We start from the raw sequence: 10,932 nt of genomic DNA, 5'->3' as shown, positions 1-10,932 counted from the left end.
TGCCCGCGGCCCCTGCGGCTCCTCCAGTGCCCGCGGCCCACACGGCGCCCCCGGCACCCTCGGTGCCCGCGGCCCCCTCGGCGCCTGTGGCCGGTCCGGTCACCCGTGCCCGTACGGGCGTTTTTCGCCCGAGCTCACACTACGCCTCGGATGACTACGTCCATGCGGCGTCCACCTCTGAGCCGTCGCCGTTGCCGTCCTCCGTTCGAGCCGCTCTTCGTGACCCGCTCTGGATGGCTGCAATGCAAGACTAGTTTGACGCCCTGTTGCGCAACCGGACGTGGCAGCTTGTTCCCCGTCCCCGGCACGCCAACGTGATTACCGGGAAGTGGGTCTTCAAACACAAGCTCCGTCCTGATGGTACACTTGATCGCTACAAAGCGCGCTGGGTTGTTCGTGGCTTCCGACAGCGTGCTGGCATCGACTTCAGCGACACCTTCGCTCCGGTCGTCAAGCCCGGCACGATACACACGGTTCTCCACCTTGCGGTCTCCCGTGCTTGGCCGGTGCACCAGATGGACGTCTCCAACGCCTTCCTTCATGGTCACCTCGAGGAGCAGGTCTTCTGCCAGCAGCCCACCAGGTTTGTTGACCCGGCGCTTCCCGACCACGTGTGCCTGCTTTCGCGATCCTTGTACGGACTCAAGCAGGCTCCGCGCGCTTGGTACCAGCGCATCGCGGCGTTTCTCCACCAGCTTGGGTTCCGCTCTACCCGCTCGGATGCCTCGCTCTTCGTCTATCATCAGGGCTCTGACACGGCCTACTTGCTGCTCTATGTCGACGACATCATCCTGACGGCATGTACGGCTGGTCTCCTCAGTCAGCTCACGGCTCGTCTTCGCGCTGAGTTCGCCATCAAGGACTTGGGTCCTTTGCACTACTTCCTCGGTGTCGAGGTGGTGCGCCGTCCGGATGGCTTCTTCCTTCATCAGCGGAACTACGCTCACGAGCTCCTCGAGCGCGCCGGCATGCTTAACTGCAAGCCCGCCGCTACGCCTGTTGATACGAAGGCCAAGCTTTCTGCCACAGATGGGTCTCCTGCTTCGGATGCTGTCTTCTATCGGTCTATTGTTGGTGCTCTCCAGTACCTCACTCTAACTCGCCCGGAGATCCAGTATGCCGTGCAGCAGGTGTGTCTTCATATGCATGCTCCTCGAGACGTTCACTGGGCTGTCGTCAAGCTGATTCTCCGCTATATCTGTGGCACTATGGATCTTGGCATCACACTACGCCTCCGCCGACACCGCCCTCACCGCCTACTCCGATGCAGACTGGGCGGGCTGCCCTGACACTCAACGCTCCACTTCAGGCTATTGTGTCTATCTTGGACCCTCACTCATCTCGTGGTCGTCCAAGCGGCAGCCTACGGTCTCTCGTTCCAGTGCTGAGGCTGAGTATCGTGCGGTGGCCAACGCCGTAGCCGAGTGTTTGTGGCTTCGCTAGCTGCTTCAGGAGCTCTCTTGCCCTGTTGACCGTGCCACGGTGGTCTACTGCGACAACGTCTCGGCGGTCTACCTCTCCGCTAACCCGGTGCATCATCGACCGACCAAGCATATTGAGTTGGATATTCATTTTGTTCGGGAATAGGTGGCCCTTGGCCATATTCGTGTTTTGCACGTCCCTACTTCCCAACAATTTGCCGATATCATGACCAAGGGCTTGCCTACGGCGTCATTTGAGGAGTTCCGGTCCAGTCTTTGCGTCAGCCGCGGTGCCGCTTCGACTGTGGGGGGGGGGGGTGTTGAGTATATGTGTTATGTGCATATTGTGTATTAGGCCCGCCTCCTAGTTCCTTGTATAGTTGAGGTCCGTGGCCCACCGTTGTACATCATATATATGTGCCTATGCACGAGAGCGATACATCGTGCAATTCCAACAACATACAGGAACTTCACTTGCTTCACTTGCTGGAAGAAGGTTACTTTTGTCTTCATTAACCCTTTCCAAAACGGTGAGTCCGTGGGCCTTGCATTCACCTGGGCCAAAGTCTTAGTATGTAGGTATTTATTCCGCAAGATTTGTATCCACATGCCTTCGGTCTCCGTAGATAGTCTGTATAGCCATTTGCTAAGGAAACATCTATTCTTTACCTTCTCGATCCCTAACCCACCCTGGTCTTTTGGTCTACACATGATATCCCATCTAGCCAGTCTGTATTTCTTCTTGGCCTCATCGCTTTGCCAGAAGAATCGGGATCTGTAGAAGTCTAATCTTTTCCGTACCCCCACCAGTACTTCAAAGAAAGATAGGAGGAACATCGGCAAACTCGTCAAAACCGAATTAATCAACACCAGCCGGCCTCCGTAAGACATTAGCTTGCCCTTCCAGCAGCATAATCTTTTTTCAAATCTATCTTCTATACATTTCCATTCTTTGTTCGTTAACCGTCCATAATGGATTGGGATCCCGAGATAACTAAAAGGTAAGGATCCCATTTCACAACCGAACAAGTTTCTGTAATTGTCTTGTTCTTCTTTAGCTCTCCCAAAGCAGAACAATTCGCTTTTATTGAAGTTGATTTTGAGCCCAGACAGTTGCTCAAAAAGGCATAAAATAAGCTTCATATTCCTAGCTTTTGCAAGATCGTGTTCCATGAAAATAACAGTATCATCTGCCTATTGTAGGACAGAAACGGCTCCCTCTACAAGATGGGGAACGAGACCTCCTACTTGGCCACTCTCTTTAGCCCGACTAATAAGTACTGCCAACATATCCGCTACAATGTTGAACAACATAGGAGACATGGAATCTCCCTGTCGTAACCCCTTACATGAAATAATGACCTGTGTCATCATTGACTTTTATCCCGACACTGCCTTTCTGTATGAATGAATCCACCTGAGACCTCTAGGCTTCGTTGAAGCTTGTTGAAGGAAGGGCCATTTGACCTTATCATACGCTTTTTCAAAATCCACTTTGAAGACAACCCCATCTAGTTTCTTTGAATGGATTTCATGCAATGTTTCATGTAGGACTACCACCCCTTCTAGGATTTGTCGTCCTGGCATGAACGCAATTTGAGTGGGTTGCACGACCGAATGGGCTATCTGTGTCAACCTATTCGTGCCAACCTTTGTAAAGATCTTAAAACTTACATTGAGAAGACATCAGTCTAAACTGCTCAATGCGAACTGCTTCCACCTTCTTTGGCAACAACGTTATCGTTCCAAAATTGAGGTGAAATAAGTTTAAGTGGCCTTTGAACAAATCATGGAACATAGGCATAACATCACTCTTTATGATATGCCAGCAATTTTTGATAAAATTCTGCCGGGAACCCATCTGGCCCGGGCGCTTTATTATGCTTCATTTGCGTTATAGCATCGAACACCTCTTTCTCAGTGAAAGGGGCAGACAACACCTCATTCTCTTCTAAGTTGAGTTGCGGTATGTCCCCGATCACATTGTCATCAAGAGAAACGAAACTTTCTCGGGTGCTCCAAAAAGTTTCTTATAATATTCGGAAATGTATAGTTTTAGATTCTCGTGTCCTACAATTGTACCCTCATCTTGTTCTAGTTGTATTATCTTTTTCTTTCTGTGCTTCCCATTAGCTATCATGTGAAAGAATTGTGTATTATCATCCCCTTGGACGATCTTAGAAACCTTTGCTCTAAGCGCCCATTTCATCTCCTCTCTCATAAGGGCTTGTAACTTCTTCTCAGCCTCATTCTTAATATCTCTCTCTGAAGTATTAAGAAGTATGGATTGTGCTTTCACATCAAGTTCATTAATAATTTGTGTCAATCTTTCCTTTTCCACTTTATAGATACCACTTTGATGTTTGGCCCAGCCTCTCAAAAACTGGTGCAGGTGTCTAATTTTGTTTTGCCATCTCTCCACACTAGAAGACCCTCCCATGTCTCTGGCCCATTCAGCCGCAATGAGCGCCATGAAGCCCTCCCTCTCAAACCATCCTAATTCGAAAGAGAAAGTATTTTTGTTTCCCACATGGGTTGCTTCCCCGGAATCAACCAATAGTGGGGTATGATCAGAGATGGCCCTCTGTAGGGCCTGAACCGTAACCAGCGGAAATTTTTGTTCCCACTCAACACTAGTGAGAACCCTGTCCAATTTCTCGTAAGTAGGAATTGGCAAAGAATTGGCCCACGTGAATTGCCTACCAGTGAGGTCAATCCCCCTCAGACCGAGACTTTCAATTATCATATTAAACATGAATGACCATCTTCCATCAAAGTTGTCATTATTTTGTTCTTCTTGTCTTCTAATGATATTGAAATCTCCCCCCAGCAGAATTGGCAACATTTCATCCCCACAAATTCTCACCAGATCTGCGAGGAATTCCGGCTTAAGCTCTGGTTGTGCCGCACCGTATACAGCCACCAAAGCCCATCGGAAACCGTCAATTTTCGACCTTACATGAAATTTGACAGCAAAATCACCGTGGACCACATTCAATACCTCTAAAGTTTCGCACTTCACCCCAAGTAGTATCCCTCCGGATCTCCCCCTTGGAGGTAAACAGTGCCAGTCAAAATCAACCCCCCCTGAAATGGTGTTAAGAAACTGGGAGGTGAAATTATCTCTACCGCTCTCCAATAAAGCCATAAAATCTAATTTTTGTTCTACTAATGTATCGCTAAGGAATCTCCTTTTAGCCAAGTCCGCTAGACCTCTACTATTCCGGAATATCCCTTTCATATGTCATCATGGAATTTTTTCTTTTGTTTAACTCTCGCACTCCGACGCATCGTCGATGTAGGATAAACCTTCCTCTTCCAGGTTTTTTTTGGTTTGTCCTTCATCTCCTGAACATGTTGAGTATCGATGTCAGGAGTGGCCTCTGGCTGCAAAGGGGCCACATACCCCTCTGGAACCATATCCTCCTCCTCTGTCTCTAAGCCCTCCATGGGGACCAAATCCTCATAGAGGCTCTGAAGCGCAGTTACTCCAAGATCATTGATATCTACTTCATTCATGGGTTTTACTGCTGCTAGATGTCGTATTAAATCCACAGCTCTATCTGTCTCTAAATCTAGGAGATCATTAATTGATTTTGTGGTTTCTTTGTCATTACTACCAAGAGAGATCCCTAGGTTGTTGGCTTTATCAACTATATCATGCTCAGAAAAGTGCAGAATTGAACAACTTGTATTAACTGACATACCTGTATGAACTTCAATGTCTCAAAGTTTGGCGGCCCTCATGGCTCACCCCATCTGTATGTCATCCGCGTCCGGCCGACCCTGGATCCGGTGACTGAACCGTCTGTTACCGGAACTAGGTTTCGGAATACCTCCAAAGGCGATGACGTCCTCCAAAGCGACTCCGGCCGGGCTGTGGCCGCCAGCCGTATGCCCGACTAAGTCAGAAGCAATGGGAGACACCGGCCTCCCGAACTGCTCCACCACGGTATCAGTATTCGCGACATCCGAAGCACAGATCTCCGCCGATGTGCTATCATCATTGCCCGACCTGGACACCACCTGTGTCGAGCTGGTCGAACGTGGTGACAAAGAGCGAGATGGTCTAGAGCCCTCCACTGTAGGAGAAGGCAAGATCGCCGACGGCCGTCCCTCCACTGTCACCGCCGCCATAGACACCTCTGTCACCACTGGGGTGACTGGGCGGCGAGGAGACGTCAGCTGCGGTGGAACCTCATTCGTCATCTGTCGGTGCTCCTCCACCACCACCCCCTGTGTTGGAAGATCATCATCAGAGTCCTCTATCTCCACACGGTCACCCCAAAGACGACTCGGTGCGGACATCGCCTGAAACGAACCAAAACGGAGAGATGCTGCCGGAGTGGTTGGGGGTGCCGACCCCTTGTCGGTCTTCGGCTCAGTCGATTGTGTGGGTTTTCTGGCCGGCTTGTCCTTTCCACTGTGGTCGCTGGGGTTGCCTCCCATCCCTGGGTCGCCACCACCATCACGACTACCATCTCCACCATCAGTCATATCAACATCAGTATTCCCATAATTATTATTTGCCTGCTGAACCTCCTCAACCACAATATCGAGATCATAAGACATCCCATCATAAGTCCATGGTACGAAGTCTGGAATATAATCCGCATTCACAACACCGACAAGTAGCCTCACCTCTCCATGCAGGCCTGTGAATGGCATGTCCACCTTCTCTGTTTTACCTAACAGAGAGCCAAGACTCACAACAATAAGATAGTCATTAAGAAGAGTCTCTGGAACTCCTGAGAGTCTGACCCAAACCTTTTCTAGCGGTATCCCCATTGGCTCAGGTTTTTGCACTCATCAAACTCAAGAATGCACTTACTTCCGGGCACCTTACTGGGTCCACACTTCAGCAGGTGGTGAAGGTCCTCTCTCCTAGGGAACTCCACTCTGTAAACCTGATCCTCCATCCTGACGAGAGACCAGTGAAAAGACTCAGACACTAGCCGTCTGAGCTGCTGACACACCTGTTCCTCTGTCAATGTCCCCTGAGTAACCCTGACCAGACCAAACTTCGAATTGTCTACCGCAGGAGTCACTGAAATCGTGCATGGAGTCTCAAAGAACATAAGCTTGGTAGTACAGACACCATAAATGTTCACCACAGGTATAGGCACCAAAAGCAACAGATAGTCGCCAGATGAGTGTTCCGACTTCAAACATATATCACAAAGCACCGCCGTGCAGTCAATCACAAAGTGGCCCGGCACACCACAACGATAACAAGTCATTTTTTCTTTCTTGCGTGCCGCTTTGTTAGCACGCACCGCATCCGCTTTATCATTACATTTGTCACTGTGGCCATCTTTGTCATCTGAAGGTGTGGAAGTTGGAATGGTGACCCCAGCCAGAGCCTTAACCACCGCCGCCTCTGGTAGCGCTGCAGAAGAGGAAGTGGCGGCATCTGCCACTTTGGTCGCCCCACTGACAGTCCCCTTCAGCGGGAGGACCGGTTTGGGTGCCGCCTTCGGTACAAACGGACGGCGTGGAGGAGGGTTACGACCACCCCCATCTCGACCACCTCTCTGACGGTAATGAGGACCCGTGGCGCCTTCAACAAACTCGCCGGGTGGAGGGTTAAAGTTCCGCTGCCATTGATTCCCGGCGAATCCGCGACCTCCACCATTATTCCATTGGTTCCAACCACGACCATCATATCCTCCATCGTATCCGCGACCAGCACCGTATCCGCCTCGACCACCATTGAAACCACCATGACCCATGCCGTGACCAGCACGCCCAGCAGCAAGTCCCGCACGCCCCGCGACATTGGCTGGGCTGCCTTCGGCGGACCCCCTGCCCGGGCCGTCACCGGCCGGCTGCCTCGGCGGCTCCTGCTGCCCACGCAGCGGCGGCTGTGCCCCATCACCCTGGCCGACCATCAGTGGCGCCGGTGGCAGACTCACGGCCGGCACTCGACGTGCCCTGCCGCTCCGGGTAGGGAACCCTGGTGAGGTGCGATGTCTAGCCCTAGCTGTCGTCGTAGCATGTACGTACGCAACAGGAGTTTCGATCGATCTGGATGGAACCGTCGAAGACTGTCGATACTCGTCGCATCTCGGGCTCCCGCATGGCGCGATACGCTGGGCCGTATACCCAGGTATGCCCGCATCGCCCGTCTCATGTATCTCCTTAGGCTGGGCCAAATACCCAGCACTCAAAATGGGCTGAACCACTTCCGGCCCGTCATGGCCAAGAAGCAAATTCAAACGCCCTTTCCTGGCCGCCTGGATCTGCGCAGCCGGATCGGCAGCCGGCGGCGGCGACTCCGCCACCCGTCGCCCGTTCTTTCTTCGTCGTTGCATCTTGTCTGCGGCGCCTAGCCCATTCCACGCCTTGTCGCTTACTGGGATGATCCCGTCGATGCAATCCGCCATTTCCTGCTCGGAATATCCCGCCCCGAGAGATTCGCAAATGAAGTCCGACGGTGTCGGAGATGCCGCCGCCTGCCCGGCGACTTGGTCATCTTCATCGTCAGAGTCCTCGGCGTCTGAACCAGCAAGGGCCCAGAATCTGTTCCCCTTCCGGTTGGAGTTGGCGGCGCCGGACGGGGGAACGCCCCTACCGCCCCCATCGCCCATCGCCTAATTGTCCGTCAGACGCGATCCTGTGTGTTGATGGCTAACCCCCACATGACCCTCATATCTCTGCCTACTCGCGCCCCTCTGGATTCTCATGGTTTATTGATCGTGGGAGAAGCCCATTATATAGGAGGGATACCTTGGGCTGTGAAGATGACTTAGAGGAAATACGATCTGACTCTGAAACGGATTCTAATCTGGACTCTGCACCTAATACGAATCTGAACCTAATGAAATACTCCCTCCGTACCAAAATATAAGACGTTTTTGTAGTTCAAATTGAACTGCAAAAACGACTTATATTTTGATACAGAGGTAGTAGCTTGTATTAGTATGGGAATCCTAGCCACTTTGGGCTGGATCAGTGGGCGTTGTGGCCAGGGCTGGGGCCCTCCGACCATATGTGGCTCCATGCATAACAGCTCTCCCTTCCTCCACAAACAGCTCGTCCTCGAGCTGAAACGAGCGAAAACGAGCAATGTGTTAGATGAGCAAGTTGGATGTATTGTATATCCCAAGGGGCAAATATATAGTACAAATGACTGGGCATACAAGTAAGGACATCTAGACTAATATGAATATGTAAGGGGACCTAAACTGATACCACTACTCCTTAAGAACCCTCCTCAAATGCAAAGTGTATGCAATAACATTACATTTGAACAAGTATAACACTAAACCAAAAAGTAGTGAAAATCCAAAATTTGCATCTCGAGAGTGTCGTCATAGCATGGAGTCTTCGAAACCTGTTGAGTCAAGCCAAAGAGGGATAGAAGAAGCATGTCGCAAAGATCACAGCACAAGAAGTCTGCAGCAAAAAATACTCGGCAGCAAGAGAATGTCCATAGAGCAATGACAATGCAAAGGATCACCATACGACCATCCTCAATGGCGGGAAGTACAGCAGGGGTGGCCGGCGGGTCACCATGAAGCTTTTTGAGGAGACATAAATGTTACGCATCATGGAGCCGAGTTTTAGGATACTCCTTGTGTCCTGGGCGCGCTCGAGCTATCCATCGTTTTGCTGCCTTGTATTTCTATCGGGTCTCTTGGGCTCCGAAATTCTTTCCGGGGGTAACAGAAACAAAATGGGCGGAAACAACAACAACAACAACAACAAAGCCTTTAGTCCCAAACAAATTGGGGCAGGCTAGAGCTGAAACCCATAAGATCTCATAACCAACTCATGGTTCTGGCACATGGATAGCAAGCTTCCACGCATCCCATGTCAAGCACTGTTTTTGAGACGGGTTGTTTTTTCTTTGTCCTCCGTAAAATACCGGGGTATTCGGCCCTAATCCGCTGAACCAATTGGGGCATTGGCATATTAAAAATGTTGACATGTCACTGGGCATACTTAAAACTTGATTATGCCTTCAGAGAAGTGATAAGTGGTCCAATACCCTATTGCAGCGATGTGTCCTTGTGCACTTAGAACTGAAAACTTATTTTTATCAAGTGTGGTTAATTCAAATAATTTGTTCTTTTTTTTGCAGTGGTTCTGGATGAACCTTTAAGCTACAGTCTGGATGACTGCATAGAGTATATTCAAGAAGATGAGCTAGTCGAGGTTACACCTGAGAGCATCCGCATGTCCAAGAACCCAAAAATTTCGAAGAAGAAGAACAACTAGGCCTCCTGGAAGGATAAAAACAGGAATACGCTATTGGATCATTTCATTCTGGAAGCATCGGTTTCAGATAGAAGACCTGGACTTGGTTTGATAATGACTAGTATATGACGAGAGATACCATGAGTCAGTCAGCAAGCTATTTTTGGTGGTCTACACTTTTCAGATTAGGTTTATACTCAATTTTGGCAATGAAGCTGTTATAGTCATCAAACTCGGGCTGTTACATATTTGTAATTCACATAGCTGTTGTACATTCTTGTAGTACAGCTGTTACTGATACCTATACTGCAGGTCGTACACACGCTTGTCTAAGTGTGCGGCGGCAAGCTCGTGCGTTGGATCTTTTAGGACGGGTGTGACATATCTGGTTAAGTAAGCGCGGGAATATATTCTCTGCGCCTACACTATGTAGCATACCTTTATAGCGCGCTTGCATAGGAGGTTGTTATAGTACCTTCTTTTTTGGAAGTCACACGGCTGAGTTTTTGCTCTGGTACAACCCCCTAAAATTCTAAATCCTCGTATTAGCTCGCAGATCAAACATATTGAATACTAGATTGATTTAAACATAAAAGACTATTACCTTTTTGATTGAAGGCTCCACCTTTTTGTTTGAATGTTAGCAGAAAAAACTGCTAAATTTGTTGAATAGATAGAAGGTCGGTCCAGTTTATGAGGGAAACTGGACCCAAAAACCCTACAAATGACGCCTTTCGGCAAACAACAAACAACACACATGCTCCCGAGCCATGGCTCCACCTTTTATCCTGCATTTGGAACTTGTAAACTTTCCTTTTTAGGCATGGGGGTGTCAAATTTAGGTAGCCAAATCTTATGGACCTGAATATCCAACAAACGTCAGATTTTTAGGCATGGCAAATTGAATGTTTTTCATTTTGTTTTTCTCACGCAAATCAATTAAAGAGAAGATGGAGCATTATGATAACCTCAGGAAGAAACGATGTTAAGCACGTGGACCTATGCAAAAGGCCTGTCAACCAATACATGAGGGAGTTTAGTTATTAAACAATTACACGAGAGAAGCTTAGCTACAAAAATCTAATAAGCACATGTGCATTGAGAAGATTAGTTGCTACCGTTTTCAACGCATTTAGCATCTCGCCTAAGCACCAATGCACTTAGTGATGAAGCTATGTACCTAGGATAGGGGCATGGACCTGTCCTAAGTACCCTACCCAAGGACATCCTTAGAAGAAGTCACCTTTCAATCGACTTGGAGGTATCCCACTCGACAAATTTAAGACACTCGACCACGAAGCAATCACTC

At 49.3% G+C, this 10,932-nt stretch overlaps 2 protein-coding genes across 2 annotated transcripts in view; one reads left to right on the top strand and one right to left on the bottom strand.

Moving 5' to 3' along the window:
- LOC123127414 (uncharacterized) overlaps positions 1–7,232 on the bottom strand; it is an 11,036-nt gene extending 3,804 nt beyond the window's left edge. Inside the window, exon 1 of the mRNA XM_044547112.1 lies at positions 5,129–7,232. Within this exon, the coding sequence (XP_044403047.1) occupies positions 5,172–6,209 (1,038 nt within the window). The 5' untranslated portion in view covers positions 6,210–7,232 and the 3' untranslated portion in view covers positions 5,129–5,171. The remainder of the gene's footprint in view (positions 1–5,128) is intronic.
- LOC123127413 (putative elongation factor TypA-like SVR3, chloroplastic) overlaps positions 1–10,112 on the top strand; it is a 40,999-nt gene extending 30,887 nt beyond the window's left edge. The window contains exon 14 of the mRNA XM_044547111.1: positions 9,508–10,112. Within this exon, the coding sequence (XP_044403046.1) occupies positions 9,508–9,644 (137 nt within the window). The 3' untranslated portion in view covers positions 9,645–10,112. The remainder of the gene's footprint in view (positions 1–9,507) is intronic.
- The last annotated feature ends 820 nt before the right edge of the window (positions 10,113–10,932 follow it).

Source organism: Triticum aestivum, chromosome 6A (assembly GCF_018294505.1).
Source record: "Triticum aestivum cultivar Chinese Spring chromosome 6A, IWGSC CS RefSeq v2.1, whole genome shotgun sequence".
Lineage (NCBI taxonomy): Eukaryota > Viridiplantae > Streptophyta > Magnoliopsida > Poales > Poaceae > Triticum > Triticum aestivum.
Note: the sequence above shows the minus strand (reverse complement) of the source record. Positions and strands in the feature narration are given on the sequence as shown.